Source organism: Dictyostelium purpureum, assembly GCF_000190715.1.
Source record: "Dictyostelium purpureum unplaced genomic scaffold DICPUscaffold_365, whole genome shotgun sequence".
NCBI classification, from domain to species: Eukaryota; Evosea; class Eumycetozoa; order Dictyosteliales; family Dictyosteliaceae; genus Dictyostelium; species Dictyostelium purpureum.
In genome coordinates, this window is record NW_003519701.1 from 1 (window position 1) to 26,516 (window position 26,516).

A 26,516-nucleotide genomic window follows, 5' to 3' on the forward strand; every position below is an offset into this window, starting at 1 on the left:
GTATTGTAGCATATTTAAAAAACTATAATTAGCAATTAAAAAAAAAAAAAAAAGGTCCAAATACATGCGCCCATTTGGAATCAAGAGGTTAACATTAAGCAATACTATTATTACCAAATATACATGCTTTTTATTATGTTTTCTTAATTTTTTCTCAAAACCACAAACACACACCACAAATAATTAGTTATATTAATATTTTTTTATTTTATTATTTTAGATCCATTAGCCAACGATGTTGCCGAACATTGGAAATCAAATGAAAAGGATGCCATTCAAAAAGGTAATTGTTATTTCTATTATTTCATTCTCTAACCATTTCTCTTTTTACTAACTATTTTCTTATACTTATACAGCTAAGGAATGGACCAATTTATATGCCAACCAACCATAAACTTAAGTTTTTATTTTAATTATAATTTTCAAGATTTTTTTTCAAATATATTTTATTAAATAATTCATGTGCACATAATTAACAACAACAACAACAACAACAACAAAAACAAAAACAAAAACAACAACAAAAACAAACAAACTAACCAAAAACAACAAACAAACTAACCTCCCAACTTTTTTTTTAATTTTTTTTTTTCTTAAAGGTATAAAAAAAAAAAAAAAAATAAAGTAATAAACAAATAAATAAATAAATAAAAAAAACCAATATATGTAAAAATAATTAAAATCCGAATATCAATCACTTTCTTTTTTATTTAAGCTTGAAACACCACTATTGTATTTTAACATTAAAGTGTAAAATTTATAAAACTATATTAATTTATTTTATTTTATATTATATTATTATTACCATTACTATTATTATTAAAATTTAAAAAGATTTATACTATATTTTTAAGATCATTATTTTCATTATAAATGATATTTGAATTTTGTGAATGTCTTGGAAATACAATTTGAATAAAATAAAATTGTTGATATCTAAATGATTGACCGCTCTTATTAAAAAATATTGTGTTTCTGTAAGCCCTGTTTAAAATATAATTGTTTTTATCAATTCCATCTTCATCATCGATTAACTCTTCAACAAATGAACTTTTTAATATAAGTGTAATTTGACGAGATTCGAAATATTTTGAAACTTTCTCTAAAGTCTTTTCAAGCTTCACTGTATTGTTTCTATTTGAAAATGTTGATGTTGAATAGATATTGGTAGCACAACCAATAACACCCAAAATGAAAAATAAAAGACCACAGATTATTAAAATGACAAAACCTGGTCTGATGGGTTCATCTTTTGATTTTATTTCGCCACTTTTAATCCCTGCAGCAATGATAAAGAGTAGTCCAATAATTAATGCACCTATATATAAAAAATTTCTTTTTGTTAAATTCTTTTTAATATCTTGATTGATAGTTTCGATAGTGGTTTCAAATTCAAATTCTTCCATAACACCCCTTAGTTTAGATGGATATTGCTTTTTAAAACTAAGACAACCCTCACTATCTATAAAATTTTCTTGTTCTATTAAAACAAATTTAAAATTTGAATCTTTGCCATTAAAATTATCATCTTCATCATCATCATCATTATTATAGTTATTGTCGTTATTATAATTATTTTCGTTATTATTATTTATTTGTATATTTTGATCATTTTTTATACCATATTGATCTAAATTAATTGAGTTCATTTTATATATTATTAAATATTTTTATTTTATTATTATTATGCTTATAATAATTATTCAATATCAAAAATAAAAAAATAGTATAAAAAAAAAAAATTATCAATATCTATTTTGTAAACAAAAAAAAATAAAAAAAAACAAATATTTTCGGAACATACCCCTTGATTTGAGAATTTGCTTGGTTTTTTTAAATTTTTATTAAAATTTTTTTTTTATTTAAAAGAAAAAATAAAGAAATATCTTTTTCCTTATATTTTTAAGAGACTTTTTACGTGGTGTCATCATAATTTTTTAAAATAATAATTACGATATTTAAATAAAATGATTAATTAAACCAAAATTTATTTATTTTTTATTAAGGAAAGAGATAGCTTAGTTAATATTGGTGATTCAATCACATAAAAAAATAAAAATAAAAAAAAAATAATTAAATAAAAAAAAAAATTATTTAAAGAAAAAAAACATATAGTTTTGGTAATTACACCCATATTTTACGCACACACATATAGCCTAATTTATTAAATATTTAACCACGCTGAACTCGCCAATTTTTATAATTTTTCAAAATTTTTTTTTTTTAATTATATTAATTTTTTAAAATTTTTTTTTTTAAATTTTATATTTTTATATTTTTTTTTGTAACTTATATTCATTGAAATTTATATTAAATATGTTTAGCTCAGCAAAGATATTCCAAAGATTAAATACCAAAGGTAATATACTTAAATATGAAAAAACAATATAAAAACTATTTTACTAATGAAAATGTAAAGGTGTTTTTATTAACAAGTCTACTAGTAATTTTACAAAGTCATTTTTTAGCTCAACTACCAGCAGCGGAAATAAAAACTATAGCAGCAGTAATAAAGGATTTAGATTCAATAGTAATAATAGCAACAATAACAATAGCAATAATAATAATAGATTTAAAGTACCATTTATTGTTGGTAGTTCATCAGCATTTTTATCAATTATTGGCGGTGTAAGTTCATCAGTTGTATCATGTGAAACTGTTACAGAGGTTACCAAAAATGTTGTAATTCCAGAAGAAGAATATCAAGAAATTAATAAAGTTAAAAGAAAAAACCAAGTTCAAGCAGTTGCAGGTTTAACATCTTTGGGTGGCACTTTAGGCTATTGCGCAGGTTTAGCAACAAAGAAAATTGGAACATTCGTATTGTTTATTGTTGGTTCAATTTTTATTGCCATTCAAATACTTTCCTATAAAGGATACCTTAATGTAAATTGGGATAAAGTTAATACCCAACATTCTCCAAAATTCACCAAAGAAAAGAGACAAAAGTTCTATCGTACATTTTATAAATTACTAACTCATAACCTTCCATTTAAAGTTGGTTTTGGTGGTGGTTTCGTTTTAGGATTCAAACATGGTTAAATAAATTAATAAAAAAAAAATTCTTTTGTTTTGAAAATAAAGTTTTTTATTTAATTTTTTTTTTTTTATAAATATATTTACAAATAAAATCTATTATTATTATTATTATTTTAAAAGAAAGAAGAAATATTTAAAATTAAAATTAAAATTAAAATTAAAATTAAAATTAAAATAATTTGTGAGGGAGCAGTGTAAATCGATGAGTTAACATTATCTTCAGATGATGATGATGAATTAGAAGAGGTTTGCTTTGATGAGGAAGAGTTTGAGGATGAGGTCGAGTCTGAATCACTGCTATCGGTATCGGTATAGTCATCAGAGGGGCACATTTTAAAAAGTTCAGTTTGATTGCATCCAAAAAACTGTGGTTTAAAACATTTGTTTTTATAATCACAATATTCACGACTACATGATTGCTGTAATACATAGTTTTGGGTATCTACACATTCCCCGTGAGATTTTGCACAGGCTATAATAGCATCAGTTGCATTTTTACATTCAGCATTAAGTTTATATTTAATTTTGCATACTCCATTTTCACCAATAGCACCATCATTGCATTGACAGGTTTCGTATGGGCCACATGGGACAGTGCTATTACATGCTTTTTTTTCTACATATTTAACACATTTACCATCCATACACTAAATAGAAATTAAATTTTAAAATTTTTTATTTTATTATCTATCTATATATAGTTAATGAGTCTACTTACTGTTAAACCAACATCACATGGATTAGTTAATGGAAATGATTGAGATGTAAAAGAACAAGTATCATTTTCTTTTCCAGAGTAAATTGGGGCACATTTACCATTAACATAAACTCCACTAGAACATTGATTTGGTAATGCACAAGCTCCCAAATCACTTTTTTTTACACAAGTTTTAGTCCAGATCCCCCCGTTTGAGATAAATTGACAAAGTGCGAAGGATCCACATCTAGAATCTATTTAAAATTATAAAAGATAAATTAATTTTTAAATTTTTTTTAATTTTATGAAAAATATTTACCATCTGTACACGCATCTGATAGAGGTGGCATGCATATTGACTTTTGACATATACCTGAAGCACAGTTGGCTGGTCTACTGCATGGGACAGTTCCATCTAGTTTTTGTGATACATATTGTAAACAAACACCAACAGTGTCATTTATCCTTGTGCATAAAAAGGAACCTGTACAGGTATCTTTAGAAATAGGTAAATTGGGATCACAGAGAGTCATTGATTGGCATTTGCCATTAACACATTCTAAACCTGGAGTACATGAATCTTTGCAACTTTCACCTAATTTAGGACAATTGCCCAAACTGAAACATGCTCTCACATTTTTTATTCCTAATATCAAAATTATTATACAAATAAAAATAATTTTCATTTTTATTTATTTATATTTTTATAAAACTTTTATAAAAATAAATTTTAAAAAATAAATAGTTAAAAAGAAAAATAAATGTTAAAATAATTTTTTTTAAAAAATACCAAATATCAAAGAAAAGATTGCAATCTCCACAACAATTTTTATAAAAAAAAAAATTAATTAATATCTGATATTTTTAAAAAAAATTCTTTTTTATTTTTATTTTTAGTTTAAACAAATTTTGCTTTGTTAAAATTAAGTGTTAAAATTTTTAAGTGAATAGGCCAACGATATTATTTTATTTTATAATAATATCAAAATAAACATAATTTTAAATCACTACAAAAGGTTTTAATTCCGGATATTCGGAAATTTCTAAAGTTGTCTGATCATAATTAAATTACATTTTTACTCTCTTTTTAGAATTTAATACAAATTAAAAAAAAAAAAAAAAAAAAAAAATTTATACTTTTATTATAGTTTTCTATATATAATTATAAAATAAAATAAAATTTTATTATAATTTTTTATAATGCCTCTTTTGAAATCGACACTTTTTATATATTAATTTAAAAATACTATGTAGATGATATTTAATGATTTCTAAAATCATAATTCTTGTTGCAATATACACTTGAACTAACCCCATTTATTCACTTCTTAAAATACTGCTTGACCAGTTACTTGAACTACAACTTTAACTAATATCTAACCCATACTTGAGCCCCCATTTGAACCACAACTTGATTTTGTTTTATGCTTTATATATATACCATCATTGGAACTTGAACCACAACTTGAATAAGCTTTATTCATTTTAATATATTCCATCGGAACTAATTACATTTATTCATATTTATAACACCACTTGACTAAGTATTTGAACCACAAACTGAACAGACATACATTAATTTGTATTATGCTTTTACCATTCTTAACAATGCTGCTTATTTTTTAATATAGATGACTAAATTTGAGGAAATTAATGGTGCACCATTTTAATTTTATATTCTTTAATTTAATGAACCTAATTATAAATTAATAAATTATTAATATGTGTTTAAAATATATTTGTAAAAATTATATTATTTTATATACCTTTTCTATCTATAAATTATTGATTAACTATATTAATACCGAAATTTATTGGACCAAGGTCAATACTATTATTTGAATGGAATATCTTCTACAATTTAATTACATTAAGACTTGCTCCACATACATTGCCACTGGATGTACTACCATTTAACTTCACTATTAGAAACACCTTATAAACTGCCATTTGAAACAATGTTGGTTCCATCACTTGAGCTACTACATGAATTTCCACTATATTTAAATACCTTTGACATTTGCTATTCTTAAAAACTCTACTTGTGTTTTATTTCCAACTTTTTTATGCTGATAATGACTAATGAATGAATACTATAATTTATTGATTATTAGTTTATTAGTTTATTTTGGTTTTATTTATATTAAAATTAAATACTTACCTTTTAATAAGTAAAAATATTTGTAAACTATAATAAAAAAGATGGTATCTAAGTTATAAAAAGTAGCTGTTGTTTAAAAAAAGCTGAATATTTTAAAAAAAATTAAATTAATTTTTTTTCATTTGAAATAAAAAAAATAAATAAACTATTTACCTCTAGAAGATTGATTTTTGGTATTTATTTGGTTCTCATACATAATGAACCATAATGGGATTCTGCGTGATGTGATAGTAGTATTGTTTTATCGGCTTTGACAGAACTTGGTGTAATTTCAACGAAGTAATTGTGAGATTCTACCGAAGATATAATTGAAATATTAGCTTTATAAATTTCGGCAGCAGCAAGTAAAGTTAAATGGTCACCCCAAAAGCCACTTTTTGCCATTTTGGTACAATATACTTCCCAATTTTTATCAGAAAATTTGCTAATGGCCTCTCCGTTTGAGAGGAAGAAATTCTTATTACGTCTAAGCCATTGAACAATAATGAATCTGATTTCATAACTATGGTCCAAGTTACCATAGAGTTGATCTGAAAGAGAGTGCATTTGGCAGTTACCATCTCCTGGGATTACACTTTTATTTTTTAAATGATAGAGTTGCATACGTTCTCTTAAACGCTTATTGGCAGCTTTGAATCTAAATTGAGGAGATGGTTGTGGTGGTTGTTTTGGTAGTGGTTGTTGTGGTTGTTGTGGTTGTTGTGATTGTTGTGATGGTTGCTGTGGTTGTGATTGTTGTGGATGACATACTGAATAATTTGTTGGAGCGGTGATTTGGTTGTTGAAGATTTTGCAGTTGTCATTTTGGTTATTATTATTATCTATATTGTTATTATCTATATTATTATTATCATTATTATTAATATCATTATTATTATTATTATTATCTATATTGTTATTATTAATATAATTATTATTGTCTATATTGTTATTATCTATATTATTATTATCTATATTATTATTATCATTATTAATATCATTATTATTATTATTATCAATATTATTATTATCGATATTATTATTGAGGGAGTTATATATTCTTGTTAAATAAAAATAATAATAGATTACAAAAATAATTAAATCTAACATTTATTTGTTATAAAATAATTTATCTATAAAATAAAACAAGTGTGATGATGTTGATTATATGTTAAAAATAATGTTATATGAAAAAAACTATGAGTGATTTGAAAGCTTTAATGAATGAAAATTATTTTATATTAAAAAAAAAAAATTAAAAAAAAAAAAAATTAAAAATTATTTAATAAATTTTTTTAATTTACAATTTATTAATGATTTTATAGAAATAATTTTTATATAAATTGGGGACGCAGATCTGTTTTTACTTTTTAATTTTATAAAAAAGGCAATTTTTCAATCTATAATCTGATTTGGGAAATATAATATTGGTTATTTGAAAAATCCCGTTCATTTTGTTAAAAAAAAAAAAAAAAAATTAAAAAAAAATAAAATAAATAATATTTTTAAAACAATGGTTAAAATATAATATAATATACTGCCTGTTTGTTCAATTAAATTTAATTGAATAAAAAATTATACTATATTTAGAAATTTAATTGAATACATAAAAAAATTAAAATATATTTTTTTATATAAATTTATTACTATAGATAGAGAATTATATTATATTATAGCATAGCTTTTTTGAAATAAAAAAATAAACTCTTAATCGATAATAACTTAATTGAAATATATATTAATTTTTTATTTTTTTTTTGTCTGATTGTTTATTGTTAATTTAATTATTTTTATTATTTGGATAAAATAAATTAATTATTATTATAGATTTGATTGTTGCTGTTTGATATGCTTTTAATTTATTAATTTTTGATTAAGTATCGAAGATTGTAGTTTAAAGAATTTGACCATTGAAACGAAATAATTTAATTAATTTAAGTCGTTTAGAATTTCTTTCAGAATTTAATTTCTTGTGGTCATATTTAATATATATTTTCGAAAAGATAAAAGCGATCTGTTGTTTTGCAAGTTTTTTATAATGAAAGCTTGAGTATTCTTTCATCTAAAACTATTTGGGTCCTATTGCAAATATATTGATACGTAATATTAATTGAATAAAATCACCTTTTGCTATTTTCTTTAATTCTATAATTTTGTTTGTTAATATTAAAATAAAGTTTAATTATTTTGCCCATACTTATAGACATTTAAAAATAATTCCAGTATTAATAATTGCATCTGCCATCGTTTATATTACATAAAATTATTTATAAATGTGTATATTTTAATTTTTAAAAATAATTTAAAAAATTTTAAAAAAAAATTTAAAAAAAAATTATTAAATAAATTTATAAATAGGCGTAATAGATTAGGGAAGTAAAAAATCAAATCATTATATTAATCCAATTTTACAACTGCCAAAAAAATAAGTTTCAAAATATAAGAATGATTACAAGGTCCAAATTAAAAAAAAAATTTATTCTTTGATTTTTTTTTTTAAAATTTTTTTTTTTAAAAATCTGTACTTTTATTAATAATTTAAAAATAGCGATAATAATAATAATGGCTTTGCCATATTAATAAAAAGAAAAAAAAAACTTTTTTGTTTTGAAAATAAAATTTTTTATTTTAATTTTTTTTTTATGAATATATTTACAAATAAAATCTATTATTATTATTTTAAAAGAAAGAAGAAATAGTTAAAATTAAAATTAAAATAATTTGTGAGGGAGCTGTGTGAAACGATGAATTTACATTATCTTCGGATGATGACGATGATAATGATGAATTAGAAGAGGTTTGCTTTGAAGAGGATGAGTCATGAGACGATGAAGAGTTTGAGGATGAGGTCGAGTCTGAATCACTACTATCGGTATCGATTGGTTTTGTATAGTCATCAGAGGGGCACATTTTAAAAAGTTCAGTTTGATTGCATCCAAAAAATTTTGGTTTAAAACATTTGTTTTTATAATCACAATATTCACGACTACAAAATTTTCGTAATAAATAATTTTGGGTATCTACACATTCCTGGCGAGATTTTGCACAGGCTACAATAGCATCAGTTGCATTTTTACATTCAGCATTAAGTTTGTATTTAATTTTACATACTCCATTTTCACCAATAGCACCGTCATTGCATTGACAGGTTTCGTATGGGCCACATGGGACAGTGCTATTACATGCTTTTTTTTCTACATATTTAACACATTTACCATCCATACACTAAATAGAAATTAAATTTTAAAATCTTATATTTTTAATTATCTATATAGTTAATGAGTCTACTTACTGTTAAACCAACATCACATGGATTAGTTAATGGAAATGATTGAGATGTAAAAGAACAAGTATCATTTTCTTTTCCAGAGTAAATTGGGGCACAATTACCATTAATATAAACTCCACTATAACATTCAACTCCATATGCACAAGGTCCCAAATAACTCTTGCTGATACAATAACTATTAGGCCAGTTTCCCATAAAAAAACAAATTTTGTTTGAATTACAGTCTTCATCTATTTAAAATTATAAAAGATAAATTAATTTTTAAATTTTTTTCAATTTTATTTTATAAAAATATTTACCAGTTTTACACGCTTCATCTGATTGAGGTGGCATGCATATTGTATTTTGACATATACCTGAAGCACAGTTGGCTGGTCTACTGCATGGGACAGTTCCATCTAGTTTTTGTGATACATATTGTAAACAAACACCAACAGTGTCATTTATCCTTGTGCATAAAAAGGAACCTGTACACGTATCTTCACTAATTGGTAAATTGGGATTACAGAGAGTCATTGATTGGCATTTGCCATTAACACATTCTAAACCTGGAGTACATGAATCTTTGCAACTTTCACCTAATTTAGGACAATTGCCCAAACTGAAACATGCTCTCACACTTTTTATTCCTAATATCAAAACTATTATACAAATAAAAATAATTTTCATTTTTATTTATTTATATTTTTATAAAAGTTTTATAAAAATAAATTTTATAAAAAAAATAGTTAAAAAGAAAAATAAATGTTAAAATAATTTTTTTAAAAAAAATACCAAATATCAAAGAAAAGATTGCAATCTCCACAACAATTATTATAAAAAAAAAAATTAATTAATATCTGATATTTTTAATTTTTTAATAAATAAAAAAAGAATTCTTTTTTTTTTTATTTTTAGTTTAACCAAATTTTGCCTTTTTAAAGCTAAGTGTTAAAATTTTTAAGTGAAATAGATGTTATGGCAAACTGCCAAAAAAACAAGTTTCAAAATATAAGAATATTACAATGTCCAAATTAAAAAAAAAAAAAATAATAAATTATAAATAATTATTGATTTATTGATTTCTTTTTTTAAAATTTTTTTTTTTTTTTTTTAATAAATCTGCACTTTTATTAATAATTTAAAAATAGCTATAATAATAATTATAATAATAATAATCGCTTTACCATATTAATAAAAAGAAAAAAAAAACTTTTTTGTTTTGAATAAAATTTTTTATTTTAATTTTTTTTTTTATAAATATATTTACAAATAAAATCTATTATTATTATTATTATTATTTTAAAAGAAAGAAGAAATAGTGAAAATTAAAATTAAAATTAAAATTAAAATAATTTGTGAGGGAGCAGTGTGAAACGATGAATTTACATTATCTATGGATGATGATGATGAATTAGAAGAGGTTTGCTTTGATGAGGAAGAGTCATGAGACGATGAAGAGTTTGAAGATGAGGTCGAGTCTGAATCACTACTATCGGTATCGATTGGTTTTGTATAGTCATCAGAGGGGCACATTTTAAAAAGTTCAGTTTGATTGCATCCAAAAAATTGTGGTTTAAAACATTTGTTTTTATAATCACAATATTCACGACTACATGATTGCTGTAATACATAGCTTGGGGTATCTACACATTCCTGGTGAGATTTTGCACAGGCTATAATAGCATCAGTTGCATTTTTACATTCAGCATCAAGTTTATATTTAATTTTGCATACTCCATTTTCACCAATAGCACCATCATTGCATTGACAGGTTTCGTATGGGCCACATGGGACAGTGCTATTACATGCTTTTTTTTCTACATATTTAACACATTTACCATCCATACACTAAATAGAATTAAATTTTAAAATTTTATATTTTTAATTATCTACATATAGTTAATGAGTCTACTTACTGTTAAACCAACATCACATGGATTAGTGAATGGAAATGATTTAGTTACAAAAGAACAAGTATCATTTTCTTTTCCAGAGTAAATTGGGACACAATTACCATTAATATAAGCTCCACTATAACATTCAACTCCATATGCACAAGGTCCCAAATCACTTTTGTTGATACAATAACCATTCGGCCAGTTTCCCATAAAAAAACAAATTTTGTTTGAATTACAGTGTTCATCTATTTAAAATTATAAAAGATAAATTAATTTTTAAATTTTTTTCAATTTTATATGAAAAATATTTACTAGTTATACACATATCTGATTGAGGTGGCATGCATATTGAATTTTGACATATACCTGAAGCACAGTTGGCTGGTCTACTGCATAGGGCAGATCCATCTAATTTTTGTGATACATATTGTAAACAAACACCAACAGTGTCATTTATCCTTGTGCATAAAAAGGAACCTGTACAGGTATCTTCACTAATTGGTAAATTGGGATCACAGAGAGTCATTGATTGGCATTTGCCATTAACACATTCTAAACCTGGAGCACATGAATCTTTGCAACTTTCACCTAATTTAGGACAATTACCCAAACTGAAACATGCTCTCACACTTTTTATTCCTAATATCAAAACTATTATACAAATAAAAATAATTTTCATTTTTATTTATTTATATTTTTATAAAACTTTTATAAAAATAAATTTTACGAAAAAAAATGTTTAAAAAGAAAAATAAATATTTAAATAATTTTTTTTAAAAAATACCAAATATCAAAGAAAAGATTGCAATCTCCACAACAAAAAAAAAATTAATTAATATCTGATATTTTTAAAAAAAAATTCTTTTTTATTTTTATTTTTAGTTTAAACAAATTTTGCTTTGTTAAAATTAATCAAATTTTATTTTGTTAAAACTATGTGCTAAAATTTGATTGATAGAAAATAAGTGCCGATTTAAAATATCAATTGCAATATTTTATCTGATGTATTGAGTTTTGATGGCAAAAAGTTATCTTGTTTATAATACTGATCATAATTATATTTTTTACAGTCTGATAGAAAAAAAAAAAAAATAATAAGTATTTATACTTTTATTATAGTTTTTATATAACATAAAATTGTAAAATAAAATTTTATTTTAATTTTTTATAATGCCTTTTTTGAAATCGACCACATGTGTCAAACCGATAACTTTTTTTAACAAAATATTTTTTTTTTAATTTTTTTTTTTTTTTTAATTTTTTTTTTTTTTTATAATTTTTATTTAAAAATCTGCACTTTGATAAAGGTAAATTATTTATTATTATAATTTATTATATTTTATATTTCTTTTTAGTTATTTATTTATTTTTATTTAAAATGAATTTTGCAACATTTTCAAACTTATCGAAAAATATAGTAGGTTACAGACATACACCAAAAAAATTTCTATTTTTTTTGTAAAATTTTTATAAATTATAATTTTCCAAATTTTTTATTTTTTATTTTTTTCATTTAATCAGACTATGAAAAATGTAAATATATATAAATAGGATTTTATTATCATTATATATTTTCATTAGTATTTAAATTATTTATAGTTGCTTTTTATTCAAAAAAAAAAACAAATCAACACCCCATTCACACCACACAAACAAAAAACGAATTTTTTTATTTTTATTTTTTTTTTTTAATTTTTTTATATTTTTTTTAAATTTTTTAAATTAATTTTTTTTTTTTTTTTAAAATAATAAATTTTTTAAAATAATAATAATTAAATTAGTAATAATACAAAATAAAATAATTATAGTTATAATAATAATAATAATTAAATACTTATTTATTTATATTTCTAAACTTATATTACAATAGTATTTATTAATAAATTATTTTCTCTATTTATTAGTTTAATTAGAGTTATATATAGAATATATTTATTAATAATAAACGAACAGATAGATAGAAAGAAAAAAACAAAAAAGTAAACAAATAAAAATTTTACATCAATGAGTTTTTTTTAGAAAAGAAAAAAATTTAAAATAATTTTTTATTTTTCAATTCCCAAATAGATACACAATATATACAAATAATAATGTCAAATGAACAAGATTATAATAATAACAATAATTCACATTATTTCCATCATGGTTCAGCAATAATAAACTCAAACAATGAGGATGATTTAACAGATAGCGTCAGATCTAATAATCCGTTGTTAGTCGGTGTTGGTTATGAAAATGATACAATCGAACATAATAGTAATAGTAATAGAAATTCAAGTTATTATACAGTATATGGAAGTATAAATAACCATAATAATAATAACCATAATAACCATAACCATAACCATAACCATAACCATAATAATAGCAATAGTAATAATATATACCATAATCTTAATCATAGTCACAACCTTAATCATAATTATCAACATAATAACGAAACTGGTGGATATGAAGAAGAGGAATTTGAAGAACAAGAATTAAATATGCAAGACTTAGAAAACGATAATAATAATATTTACAATAATACACATAATGACTATAATAATAATTATAATAATAATAATAATAATTTAACAGAATCATCACAAATTTTTACATCAGTACCATTAAATTCACTCCCATCATCACCTTTTCACGTCGATAAAACTCAAAAGCCACCTAAAAAGAAGGGTATAAATAATTTAAATAACTTTTTTAGAAATCAAATTAATAAAAAAGATAAACAAGTAGGATTTGATTTAGATAGAAGTGATACACCAATTAATCAATTACATAATGGCTACGAGGGAGAAGACTCCTACGAAAACGAACAATCAAATAATAAAAATATAAATAGCTATAATAATTATAGTAATAATCATAATAATAATAATCATAATAATAAAAATAAAATTAACAGCAACGAAGAAGATAATGAAAATAGTTTTGTTAATAAGGTTAAAAATAATATCTTTATTCACGAACAACATCAATCCCAAGTTCCAGATCAATATTTAGAAATTTTAAAAGCATCGCATAGTGCAGTTCAAAGGAAGAAAAGAAATGCAATTGCCTTAAGAGTCGGTAGAGAATGGTTAACATATATAATAACGGTTCAAACCATAGGCAATCTTATAAGAGCTTTGCCAATTTTTGTTTTAGAAAAATATTATGTTATGTTATTAATATTTTTTCAAGGTAAGATTTCAAAAAATAAATATTTTATCATATTATATTTAATAGATATTAACATATTACTATTTTTTTTATTATAGCATTATTTTTAGTAATTGGTTCATATGGTGTTAAAAAACTAAAACCATATTTAATTTTATTATATGTAATTGGATGTTTTGGGACAACTATACTGGATTTAATCATGACTTTTACATATGCACACACTCAAAGTTCAAGACCTTTTACAGAAGCTCAGTTAGCATTTTGGAGTTATGTTTTGTTTGTCTCATTACTCTGTATATTAAATATTATTGGTGGTTTATTACTGGGACTAAAGTTATTTGTATCGGTTGTTACTATTCAAGATTCTAATAATTCATTGGTATTGTTTACAGCTTCGTTTGTTGGTGGTTTCGATACTAGAGACGAAGAAGATAAAGTAGTCAGTAATAAATCAAATCGTTGTATATTCTTTTATGGTAGTGATGTTAAGAAAGCATTGGCTACCACATCATCCATCAGTAAAAGTTTATCACCATTCGAAACATTCAAGATGTCAATTAAAAGTTTTTATCAAAAGTCTAAAGAGTCATTCAGTCCAAGTAGTACTGCAGTAGTCGCCACTAAAGATAGTTCACAAAATTTCGTTATGAAATCCAATCAAGTTATTACAAGTAAATATAATGTGGTGACTTTTATCCCAAAGGTTATAATTTATCAATTCTCTCGTTTGGCTAATCTTTATACACTTGCTATTGTCATTCTCTGTATGTTTTCATTTTCCCCAGTTGGCCCAGTATCCAGTTTTACTCCATTACTCGTCGTTATTGCAACTACAGCATCTAAAGAATTCCTTGAAGATTTGAAGCGTCACAAACAAGATAGGGAGATAAATGGTCGTGAAGCTTGTATTTATAGACCACCATATTACTCACCAGATATTAACGAGCAATCAAATGGTCATTCTAGTTTTTCAAATAAGTTGGATTTTCTTGGTATTTTAGAGTTTTTTGGTTTAGTTAAAAAGAATGGTAGTTCTAATGAATCTTCTGCATCTTTTATCAATAAATCTGATGTTGGTATTTTTCAAAAGAGTTGTTGGCAAGATATTAAGGTTGGCGATATCGTCTATGTAAAAAATGGTGAACTTTTACCAGCGGATATTATATGTTTATCAACCTCAAGACCTGATGGTAGAAGTTATTTAGAAACAGCAAATTTAGATGGTGAAACAAATCTTAAAGCAAAGTCATGTGTTAGCAAGTGCCAATGGATTAAAACTCCACAAGATTTAGACGATTTCAGTTGTAAAGTAGATTATGAAGGACCAAACAATGACATTTATTCATTTAGTGGTGTTCTAACTATATTAAAAGGATTTGAGCGTTCAAACATAGATTCATCGGTTGTAGAATCTACAAATTTTTCACCAATTTCTATTGATCAATTGTTACTTCGTGGTACTAAATTAAGAAATACTGACTGGATTATTGGTATAGTTACTTATTCAGGTGTAGACACAAAGATTGAAAAGAATTCATCAAAAGCAAGTCAAAAGAGAAGCTCTGTTGAGAGAAGTGTAAATAATAAGCTTTTAATCCTCTTCCTTCTTCAAACCATTATTTGTATAGTTTGTTCAATTGGTCATAATAGATGGCATTTAGAAGATGATTCAGAGGCCAAACCATGGTATATTCATTACGATCCAAATCAAGGTCAAGATTTTATTTATGTCAGTTATGTAATTCTTTACAACACTTTAATTCCGCTATCAATGTATGTCAGTATGGAAATTATTAGGGTTTCAAACGCTCATTTTATCGATAGTGATTTGGAGTTATATGATGAAGCATCCGATACCCCAGCAGCTTGTAGAAATACAAATATCAATGAAGAGTTGGGTCAAATTCAATATTTATTTAGTGATAAAACAGGTACACTTACATGCAATGAAATGGTTTTCAATCGTTGTTCAATTGGCGGTGAGGTTTATGGCCCAGAAGATCCATCATTGGATAGATTACGTACATTGGTTAAAAATGATTTAAATAGTAGTACTGGTATAGAGCAACCAGTTGCTCAGTCCCCAATGAAGCATTCTACAGCATTATTATCAAGTCAAGCAATACCCCTATTGGCAAGTAGAGGCGAATATATTAAAGAGTTTTTGGTTTGTTTAGCAATTTGTAATACAGTATTGGTAGAGCAACATCAAGATAGTGGTGATTTAATGAATGCACCACACCATAACAATATACCAAAATATCAAGCTGCCTCACCAGATGAAGAATCATTAACGCTTACTGCCGCTAAATATGGCTTCATTTTAAAATCAAGAGAAGATAAAATCATCACAGTTTCTATTCATGGTAAAGACGAGCATTATGAGATTTTAAATGTTTTAGAATTTAATAGTTATCGTAAGAGAATGTCAGTTATTGTTAGAACTCCCCAAAACCAAATTAAACTTTATTGTAAAGGTGCAGATTCTGTTATCTTTGACCGTGCCAAAAAGAATACCGATCACTGTGTCGGAGTACTTCAAGCTACCGAAAAACATTTAAGCGAATTTGCATGCAATGGTTTGCGTACTCTTTGTATGTCTGTTAAAACATTAGAGCCAGAAGAATATTTAGAATGGAATAAAGTTTATCAAGAAGCATCAATTTCGTTAACAAAGAAATCTGAAAAAGTAGATCAAGCTTGTGAAATTATTGAGCGTGATCTCCTATTGATTGGTTCGACAGGTATTGAAGATCGTTTACAAGATCATGTTCCAGAGACTATCACAGCACTTAGAGAAGCTGGTATAAAAGTGTGGGTACTAACTGGTGATAAACAAGAAACGGCAATTAGTATTAGTACAGCATCCGCTGTTATTAATGAAGATATGGAATTAATTATATTAAATGAAAGTTCAAAACAATCTCTTATGAAACGTTTATTAGAAATTTCAGATCAAAAAGGTTTTTCAAATGATATGACCGGTAAATGGGGTTCATATATAGTTGTATCAAAGGTTATGGAAAGTGTAGCCAAAAAGCTTAAATTGGAACCATCAGATGCCCCCAATCTTTTAAATAAGAGTACTGGTGATCAAGTAACTAAGCATGTTGCCATTATTATTGATGGTTCAACTTTGGCATTAGCTTTAGAACCAGACTTACGTTATTTCTTCCTCCAAGTAGCCAAAACATGCGAGTCTGTAGTTTGCTGTCGTTGTTCACCATCTCAAAAAGCTAAGGTTGTAAATTTAGTAGCAGAGCGTTCCATATTGTTTGGTGATGGCGCTATTACATTGTCAATTGGTGATGGTGCCAACGATGTCCCAATGATTCAAAAAGCTCACGTTGGTGTTGGTATTAGTGGTCGTGAAGGTATGCAAGCAGTTTTAGCTTCGGATTTTGCAATTGCTAATTTCTCAATGCTTAAACGTTTAATATTGGTACATGGTAATCGTAACTACAAAAGAATTACAAAATTAATTTTATATTCATTCTCAAAGAATATCGCTTTATCAATTAGTCAATTTTGGTTTGGTTTCTTTTCAGGTTTTAGTGGTCAAATGATTTATTTCGACTTTTTATTCACTCTTTATAATGCCCTCTTCACATCACTACCAGTAATCTTTTTAGGCACATTCGATCAAGATATCAAAGAAGAAGAGCTCTTAAATAATCCTAGTCTCTATCGTGTTTGTCAATCAAATACACCATTTTCTACTTTGAAGTTTATTTGGTGGGTTTTCATGGGTATGTGGCAATCAGCAACCATCTTCTTTGTAACATTTTTTGTTATGAATACTTCAACTATCGAAGGTGGAAAAACTCTAGGTCTTTGGTCAATAGGTACATCAGCATATATTTATTTAGTGGTTACTGAAAATCTTCAAATTAGTTTTATTACAAGATATTGGACCGGTAGAACTATTTTTGCTGTTTCTGCTTCAGTTATCGCTACATTCCTCTTTGTAATGTTATATAGTGCCATTGGTCAACATGTCGAACCAGATGCAACTCATGTAATTTTCGAATTATTTAAATTACCAACTTTTTGGTTTTTATTAGTAATGGCACCTTCAATTGCCTTATTACCATTTGTAATTGTATCACTTAATAATTGGTTATTTAGTTCAAGTAATATTTCAATCCAACAAGATAATTTAACAAAGAAAGGTTTTAATATTATGATGAATGAAATATAATAAATAATAAATAATAAATAAATAAGAAAATAATATTAATAATCAATAATTGCCTTTTAAGGGATTAATGCTATAATAAATATCATTTTTTGTATGATACAATACATTATTAATAATATTAATGGTTTATAAATCGAAACAATTATTTTTTTCAAACACAAATAATATAATTATTTTTTTTTGTGGAATGTGGTATGAAATTAATTTTTTTATAGATTAATATTGGATTTTTAATAAGGGAGACTTTAATATTAAAATATAAATGAAACAAATCAAAATTACAAGTAAGAATAATATTTTTGGATTTTTAGATAATTATTTTTTTTTTTTTTTTTTTAATTGAAAAAAATTATTTGTATAAATAGGATAGTTTAATTTTTAATTTTTATAATTATATTTTTTATTATATAAATAGATATTTACAAAGAAAAATGAGAGTTTTATATACTTTAGCATTAATTTGTTCCTTAGTTTTATCTTCAGTTTATTGTGAAGAGGAAAATTTGGGTCATGGAAATAACTGGAATCACGGTGGTAATAACTGGAACCATGGCGGTAAACACGGTGGTAATCACGGTGGTAATCACGTTGGTCAAACTAGTGGAAATATGGACCTTAATGATCATTGGGGTATTTGCAGTATGACATCTTGCCCAATTGGTTTCTATTGTAAGAATGTTCATCCACTTTATAGTAATTGTTATCCAAAAGCTGATATCTGCCTTAAGAATCATGTTGCTTGTCCTAGAGGTTATGAATGCTACCAAGGTCAATGTGCTTCACCATTGAAGCAAGCCCAAATTTGCTCAAGAGAAGGTAGATGCCCAACTGGTCACGTTTGTGTAATTAAAATGGGCAAATTTGTATGTGTTAGACAAACTACCGTAACTGGATCAGCAACTACAACTGCTACCTCAGGTACCACCGCACCAGGATCTACCACTGCCACCTCTACAACCACTACCCCATCAACTACCACTGCCACTTCTACAACCACTACCCCATCAACTACCACTGCTACTTCCACAACAGGTACATCAACCACTGCAACAACCACTGCAACAACAGTAGCTGGTGTAACAACCGCTGGTGTAACAACTGTAGCCGGTGCAACCACTGCAACAACAGTAGCTGGTGTAACAACCGCTGGTGTAACAACTGTAGCCGGTGCAACCACTGCAACAACAGTAGCCGGTGCAACCACTGCAACAACAGTAGCTCGTGTTACAACCGCTGGTGTAACAACAGTAGCTGGTGTAACAACCACTGGTGCAACAACAGTAGCTAGTGCAACAACTGCAACAACAGTAGCTCGTGCAACAACCGCTGGTGTAACAACAGTAGGTCGTGCCACAACTACTGCTTAAAAAATTAAATTTAAAAAATAAAATAAAAAAAATATTAATTTAATTATTAGATAATTAAATCATTCTAAAAATTTATTTGTTCGTATATTTTTTCTATTTTCTCTAATAAAAACCTAAAAATGTTACAGTGAATATATGGTATCTATGAAATTACTCAAACAGAAAGTTTTATTGATTCATACTTAAAAATGAGTGTATTCGTACAATCATTTATATATCTTATATTTAAAGAATTTTTAGCTCATCAGGAGTCCATCAAACCATTTCTTAGATCACAGTGATAAAATTTATCATTAGCTACCAACAAGGCCGGCAAGTTAGATTTTGCGATGGTTGGTGAAATTACTCTCACTGGTAAAGTCATTGGTGTTACAGGTTTTACCAATAAAATTTTTGCAGCTAAAAGATAGTCGGTAAAAACAATTTTAATTCCGAAAGACAATTTAAAACAATTAAAAGATATAGCCAATTGGTTCATTAAAGAGGGTTAAGAATTTTCATATATATTTACACAATATTTACACAATAATTAAAATTTTTGATCAATCTGGGTCAAAACAATCTTGAAAATACTCTAACGAAAAAACTTTTTCCCTGTTTGATAAAAATAGTTCGAAAATTTTAACCTAAATTTTTAAGAGGTGTCATTTTAAAAACCATTTATTTCTTTGGACACCTCTTAAAAATTTAGGTTAAAATTTCCGACCCAAAAAAAAATACCAGAACCAAAACATAAAAGATTTTTTTATTTAAAAAAATTTTTTTTTTTTTTTTTAAATTTTGTAAATTTGATTTTTTTTTCAAAATGAAATATTTATTATTTTTTATATTATTTATTATCAATTATATGGAATGTACTTCCCTTCCAAGTACATATAATGTTATTGGTCCTTTTTCTATTGGGGAACATGAAGAAGTGTACGATACCTTAGAATCCTATGGAGGAATTTTTAATATACCAATTGGAGATAACACAACATACCCATCAGAATTAGGAAAAAACTCAGTTGTTGGATGGTCCGTTTATAATTCTACAACACCAGGTTCTCTTCAAATTGATTGGTCATCAACAATAAATTGGGGTTTCATGGACATGCCTTTCGATTGGGCCATATATTTATGGTACTCTTATGCAATTGGTGATTTTACTGCTACAGAATCATCAAACTATATTGTAAACTGTACCAATCTTCGTACCTTTTATATTCAATCAAAATCAAATCCTTCAGAAATACAAGAATTTAGTGGTGATTTCTTTGCATATGGTAATGGTCAACAAACAATTTATTTACAACAAGGACAAGACTATAGAGTTTACTTTAGAATGTTAAGTAGTACAAGAGTATATGGATCTGCATTCTCTCAATTCCATTGCAATTTAGTACCAGTTCAAGACGATATTACTTTTATTACAACTGAGTCCCTAATTTCAGATGTTGTAAGTGGAATTTTAGCAAGTTCTTATGGTTCGATCACATTAATTAATTCCGGTTTAGCTGATATCAAATCATTCAATATTAGTTTATCAGACAACAGTAATGGTCATCGGTTATTTAATCTTAATCCATTAATTCAAAACTCAACCAAAGTTTTAGCAGGTCAAAGATTTTCAATTCCATTTGAAATCTATTTAAAATATAATAATAAAGTTTTAGAATGTCCATTCAATTTAGATATTCAAGTATCAATTTTAAATGACCTTGGCCAAGAAAAACAGTTCTATACTCAAATCCCATTTAACTGCACAGATTTTAATAATCCATATTTATTTACATTCTTAGATTTTGATCAAACTGTTCAATATGCAATGTTAATGTCACCACTTAATGAATGTGGTTTAGAATCAAACTCTTGCATGATTCAAGTAGCAACTCATGGTTTTTTGGGTGTTACAAGGTTAGTAAAATTTTATTTAAAATAATAAAAAATATATACTAATACTTAAAACTATAGAGATCCAAGCTGGTTTACCAACTTTAATCGTCAAAATAATCTTTGGGTTGTAATGCCTACTGGTCGTACTAATTGTGGGTAAGTGTCATATGGTTTTTTTTTTTTATATATTAAAATTCTTATTTATAAAATTTATAAATTTAGTTATGATTGGGCAAGTTCAAGCAGAATAAATGTATTTTACTCTATTCAAGCTGTAGCAACATTGTTACCAGGTGTACCAAGCCAAAGCAAATCATTATACAAAACTGATCCATCAAAAATATTATTTATTGGTCATTCAATGGGAGGTAAGAGGGATTTAAATAATATATTTAAAATAAATTTATTTTATAAAATGATATTAAATTTATGGTTTACTAAAATTTTATTTAAGGTATGGGATGTTGGAATTTATTAGTACGTCAAGGTGATTTAGCTATAGGTGGAGCATGTGCTTCAGGTTTCCCAAAACTATCAATGTATATTTCATATGAACTTTCCCAAGGCTTTAGCTATATAGATCATGCATTAAAATCATTACTAATGATTAGCATTGAAGAGAATAATGTTGATATTATCAGTTCAAATCTTGTTGGTTTACCATTAATGGCAAGATATGGTGAAAATGATACAGTAGTTAACCCATACCATTCACGTCGTATTGTTAAGATGGTATCAGAGCAAAGTCATGACGAAAATGCTGTTATTGTTAGCGAAGTTCCAAATGAAAATCATTGGTTTGATGGTATGCTTTCAGATAGTTACATGCAAACATATTATAATAACCTAATGGGAAATTATAGTACTTATCTCCCACCAATTCCAAAATCAATTACAATTAGCACCTTAAATCCATCAGGAACAGGTTCAAGAGCAAATATTTTAATCCTTCAATTATGGACTCCATTCAAATTAGCAAAAATCAAATTAACTCAAGTATATAATTCAAACAATCAATTAATTTGGTATTTAGAAACTCAAAACGTCAGAAGATTCTCTATTACTCCAGAGCCAGTAAGACAAGAGTTTCCAGAGATATTAGTAATTGATGGTAAACAAGAATTTGTTAATCAATACTTTTACCCAAATGCCCATTTCGAAAACAAACCATTTTATGCAAGATCAAATCAAAAGAGATGGGTTGTAAATGAAGATAACCTCTGGATCACATATGAAAAGAATCCAGCCACATATGGCCCAATTAGACAAATATTTGAAAAGAATTTCAAAATTGTATATGGAACTGTTTCAAACAATACTCAAACCATTGCTCAACAAAAGCAAGCCGGTATATACATCAACAACTTTTGGAACAACTATGGTCGAGGTTCTGTTTCAATCCTTTCAGATGTAGAGTACCTCGAACAATTATCAATTCAAGACACCTCATGCAGCGAAAACTTGATTTTAATTGGTAATTCAAATGAAAATATTATAACAGATAAAAATCTTTTTAGATCAGATGTAATTTTCAATTTAGATAATTCATTTACCATTGGTGGCCCAGATTCATATCTATTTAGTGGAGCAGGTGTTGGTATTGCATTTTTAATGCCAAACAAGTGTGGTGAAAATTTAATTTTAGTAGTTGCAGGAACAGACTCTTTAGGTCTAGATAACAGTTTACATGCCATTCCACAGAGAAGTGGTGTTATAACTGCCCCAGATTTTGTAGTAACAGGTCCAGATTTCCGTGGAAAGGGTTATGGTGGTATATTATCTGCTGGTTATTGGGATAATTTCTATCGTTTATCAGACTCAAACTTTTATTTAGCCGAAATTACAAATTAAATTATTAAAAATAAAAATAATTTTATAATAATGCTATATATTATTAACTATATAATAATATAATTAAAATATATTAAAGTTTATTTTATTTTTTATTTATTTATTTATTTTTTTAATCATCAAATTCACCATCATCCAAATCTTCGTCCAAATCTTCTACATCGTCAATACCTTGAATACTTTGAAATCTTTTCTGCATTGATACAAATAATAAATCGGCAACTGTAGCAATAGTATGCTCTCTTGGTGGGGGTGGAATATTTGGTATTGGTTTAAGCGAGCTTTGTAAAAAAAAATAATATTAATAACTATAATATTATACTCTGAAATAAAATAAAATTTAAATAATACTTTTTAACATCTTGAATGGTTTTATCACTTGAGGAATCTGGTGATTTTGGTTTTTCAACTTTAAATGTGGGGAGTGGTGGTGGTTTTGGTCTCTTTAATTCTTCAATTTCATTTAATAAGAAAGCTTCACGTTCTTTAAATCTAAACTCTTGTTCAATTCTAGATTCATCCATCTGTTTTATTAATTGAGCTTTTTGTTGATTTTCTAAAACTTCATTTTCAAATTGACCTTTAAGGGTTGATAAATCATTGAGTAATCTTCTATTTTTCTTTTCTTCTTCATTGTATAGATTATTTGAATGGTTTAATTTGTTTTGAATTTCTTCATTATTATTCTTTAATGTTTCAATTTGACGATTTAACTCTACAATTTCTAAACTCTTTAAAGCAATAGTTTGTTTTGATTGTTGATTTTCTCTTTCGGTTTCCTTTAGTTTTTCATCTAATTTCTTGAAATTGGTTTCAATAGTTTGTATTTTCTTTGGATAAACCTGTTTTATTATAACGTCACGATCAATAATCTCTTGTTGTAATCTTTGAACTGATGATAAAAGCTGCTCTCTTTCGATCGAACTAAAACCACTATCATCACTAATTCCTGTGCTACCAATTGGCTCTATTGGTGTGCTAAATCTTTCAGATACATCATTATAAATTCTATTTGAAATTTCCTCCTGCTCTTTTTCTTTATCTTGAAGCTCCTTAAATATTTGTTTGATTTTTTCTTCGTGCTCTCTTTGTAATTGTTTAATATGGTTTTCATATTTTGAACAAAGATCTAATTTCTCCTTTTCTTTTTGTAAAGCTTGCTCGCAGAAACGTTGATACTCCTCTTCTTTTTGGGTACGTAAATTTTCATAAAGAACCTCTTGATCCTGGATATTTGATTTCAATTCTTGATTATCTTGTTCTAATTGCTCGACTTTACAATTAAGGGTAGTGATTTCATAATTAAATTTGAGTGTTTGTTCAGTATTGTTTGATCTTTCTTGGAATAAAGTTGCATTTAAATCTTCTATTTGTTGCTTTAATTGGTTAATTTGATCTTGAAGGTTCTCTTTTTCTTGTTTTAAATCAGCAATTTGCTTTGAATGGCTCTCTCTTTCGATGGTAACATTCTTTTTAATAGTAGTAAGTTTCTCTTCAATGTGGTTCATAACTGTAAAGTGTTGCTGCTCTTTATCTTTTAGTTCTTTTTCTTTTTCTTTAAGCTCCTGTACTAAATTCTTAATATTCTGTACCATATCTTCACCCAAAGCTAAACTATCTTGAAGCTTATTCTCCAAATCAATAATAACAGCCTTTGATTGGACCGGATTTACATTACCAACTTGAAATGCACCATATGTAGGAATGCTATTATTTTTTAATGAATAGGGTGGTATAAATTCGGTAAATACGATATTTAGCTCCATTGTTGAAATTATAGTGCCTAAACCATAGTGAGAAAGTGTAGCTTGATTATTTAATACTAGCGGAAATTCATCGGTGGATATAATTGAAAATCTTTCTGGTTCTTCAATTTTATATTTATTACATATTTGACTTAAAATCTTTTATAAAATATAATAAAAATTAATATTTGTTTTTTTTTTTTTACATAAATAAAATAAAATAAAACTAACTACTTACTTGTAAAATTGGTATATTTGAATCAACTTTAATTCTTTTCTTTTTTAAACCACCAAATTGTTTAAGTGGAGGTAATTGAAAATCGACAACGAATTCTCCAAAATTTTCTATTGGAAAATCTGTGAGCAATCTTGATGTGTAGATATCCTTTGGAATTAAATTTAGTTCCCAACTGTCGAAAAATGTGCCAAATCCATATGAAGATAATAACATTTCGTCATTTAATATACATCCCATTAATGTTGATAACCAAAATCTTCTTGGGTTGTTGATATTTTGCTTTTTACAAATTAAATTTACAGTTTGTGCTACAGTTAACTTTTTACCAATTTTATAACTCTTTTTCTTAATATCACCAAATTCTGAAGCTTCTGGTAAATTAATTGATAAGACATTTCCTGCTGTATTACTACTTGATGCTTTAGCTGATAACATTTCAGAGTATTGATGAATAATAGGAAAAAGATCTGGATGGCCACCCCAAATATATTCGTCTGTAAGTTTTTGCTCTGCTAATAATTGATAGATGTCGTTTGGTGCACCCTTTTCATCTCCCCATTTTTGTTTTTGTAATAATGCTCCTGATGATTTTGATTGTGATCCTGCAATTCTAGATGAATCATTTAAATTTATACCTGATAACTCTCTATTGATGGAATCTGTGTATGCTAAATTGGTGGATGACTTGCTACTACTACTAGTATTAGGTGAACTAGGTGTTGGAGGTGCATCTGGTAATTTAGACCATTTAAATCTACCACTACCAATCTTCATTTTTATTTATATATTAAATATCACAATACTATTTGATATATTTGCTGATATTGTGGTTGTTATTATTTGTATTGCTGATATTGTTATTTATTTATTTATTGCTATCTAAAATTATTTTATTTGAAAATTAATTTCAAATTCTTTTTTTAAAAAATTTTAATTTTTTTTTTTTTTTGATTAAAATTACAAAAATGACATAAATAATTATTTTATAAAAGTACACACAAAAATAAATAAATAATTTTTAACTATAGAAAA

General features: G+C 25.9%; 10 protein-coding genes across 10 annotated transcripts; 4 read left to right on the top strand and 6 right to left on the bottom strand.

Annotated features, from left to right (window-relative positions):
- Positions 1 to 836: 836 nt before the first annotated feature.
- On the bottom strand, positions 837 to 1,649 carry DICPUDRAFT_157473 (uncharacterized protein; the record flags this gene model as incomplete). The annotated part of the gene is made up of 1 exon (XM_003292681.1): positions 837 to 1,649. One exon carries the CDS (start codon positions 1,647 to 1,649, stop codon positions 837 to 839), a length of 813 nt encoding a protein of 270 aa, XP_003292729.1.
- Positions 1,650 to 2,291: 642 nt separating this feature from the next.
- Positions 2,292 to 3,075, top strand: DICPUDRAFT_92918 (uncharacterized protein). Its single transcript, XM_003292675.1, has 2 exons — positions 2,292 to 2,359; positions 2,420 to 3,075. The coding sequence occupies exons 1-2, from the start codon at positions 2,317 to 2,319 to the stop codon at positions 3,040 to 3,042; spliced, it is 666 nt and encodes a 221-aa protein (XP_003292723.1). The 5' UTR covers positions 2,292 to 2,316; the 3' UTR covers positions 3,043 to 3,075.
- A 77-nt stretch (positions 3,076 to 3,152) lies between these two features.
- On the bottom strand, positions 3,153 to 5,220 carry DICPUDRAFT_83331 (uncharacterized protein; the record flags this gene model as incomplete). Its single annotated transcript, XM_003292682.1, has 5 exons — positions 3,153 to 3,686; positions 3,758 to 3,990; positions 4,056 to 4,382; positions 4,874 to 4,888; positions 5,124 to 5,220. The coding sequence occupies 5 exons, from the start codon at positions 5,218 to 5,220 to the stop codon at positions 3,153 to 3,155; spliced, it is 1,206 nt and encodes a 401-aa protein (XP_003292730.1).
- Positions 5,221 to 6,074: 854 nt separating this feature from the next.
- DICPUDRAFT_11435 (uncharacterized protein) lies at positions 6,075 to 6,470 on the bottom strand (the record flags this gene model as incomplete). Its single annotated transcript, XM_003292683.2, has 2 exons — positions 6,075 to 6,295; positions 6,362 to 6,470. Coding segments are annotated over 2 exons (330 nt in total), but the record flags the coding sequence as incomplete, so codon positions are not given.
- A 1,227-nt stretch (positions 6,471 to 7,697) lies between these two features.
- On the bottom strand, positions 7,698 to 9,834 carry DICPUDRAFT_157477 (uncharacterized protein; the record flags this gene model as incomplete). Its single annotated transcript, XM_003292684.1, has 4 exons — positions 7,698 to 7,727; positions 8,631 to 9,101; positions 9,169 to 9,395; positions 9,465 to 9,834. The coding sequence occupies 4 exons, from the start codon at positions 9,832 to 9,834 to the stop codon at positions 7,698 to 7,700; spliced, it is 1,098 nt and encodes a 365-aa protein (XP_003292732.1).
- A 443-nt stretch (positions 9,835 to 10,277) lies between these two features.
- Positions 10,278 to 11,724, bottom strand: DICPUDRAFT_157478 (uncharacterized protein; the record flags this gene model as incomplete). Its single annotated transcript, XM_003292685.1, has 4 exons — positions 10,278 to 10,295; positions 10,534 to 10,995; positions 11,064 to 11,290; positions 11,358 to 11,724. 4 exons carry the CDS (start codon positions 11,722 to 11,724, stop codon positions 10,278 to 10,280), a joined length of 1,074 nt encoding a protein of 357 aa, XP_003292733.1.
- A 1,411-nt stretch (positions 11,725 to 13,135) lies between these two features.
- On the top strand, positions 13,136 to 18,522 carry DICPUDRAFT_95677 (uncharacterized protein; the record flags this gene model as incomplete). The annotated part of the gene is made up of 5 exons (XM_003292676.1): positions 13,136 to 13,333; positions 13,414 to 13,418; positions 13,450 to 13,718; positions 13,839 to 14,225; positions 14,303 to 18,522. The coding sequence occupies 5 exons, from the start codon at positions 13,136 to 13,138 to the stop codon at positions 18,406 to 18,408; spliced, it is 4,965 nt and encodes a 1,654-aa protein (XP_003292724.1). The 3' UTR covers positions 18,409 to 18,522.
- Positions 18,523 to 18,818: 296 nt separating this feature from the next.
- Positions 18,819 to 19,833, top strand: DICPUDRAFT_99444 (uncharacterized protein; the record flags this gene model as incomplete). Its single annotated transcript, XM_003292677.1, has 2 exons — positions 18,819 to 19,440; positions 19,826 to 19,833. Exons 1-2 carry the CDS (start codon positions 18,840 to 18,842, stop codon positions 19,831 to 19,833), a joined length of 609 nt encoding a protein of 202 aa, XP_003292725.1. The 5' UTR covers positions 18,819 to 18,839.
- Positions 19,834 to 20,580: 747 nt separating this feature from the next.
- Positions 20,581 to 23,501, top strand: DICPUDRAFT_89946 (uncharacterized protein; the record flags this gene model as incomplete). The annotated part of the gene is made up of 4 exons (XM_003292678.1): positions 20,581 to 21,671; positions 21,729 to 21,806; positions 21,873 to 22,018; positions 22,105 to 23,501. The coding sequence occupies 4 exons, from the start codon at positions 20,581 to 20,583 to the stop codon at positions 23,499 to 23,501; spliced, it is 2,712 nt and encodes a 903-aa protein (XP_003292726.1).
- Positions 23,502 to 23,613: 112 nt separating this feature from the next.
- DICPUDRAFT_157483 (uncharacterized protein) lies at positions 23,614 to 26,258 on the bottom strand (the record flags this gene model as incomplete). Its single annotated transcript, XM_003292686.1, has 3 exons — positions 23,614 to 23,782; positions 23,853 to 25,405; positions 25,485 to 26,258. The coding sequence occupies 3 exons, from the start codon at positions 26,256 to 26,258 to the stop codon at positions 23,614 to 23,616; spliced, it is 2,496 nt and encodes an 831-aa protein (XP_003292734.1).
- Positions 26,259 to 26,516: the final 258 nt, after the last annotated feature.

Bases quoted from the DNA above. Each gene is read 5' to 3' on its own strand.
- DICPUDRAFT_92918 (XM_003292675.1), top strand. From the start codon at position 2,317: ATGTTTAGCTCAGCAAAGATATTCCAAAGATTAAATACCAAAG. The intron at 2,360-2,419 runs GTAATATACTTA...GAAAATGTAAAG, and splicing joins CCAAAGATTAAATACCAAAG to GTGTTTTTATTAACAAGTCT.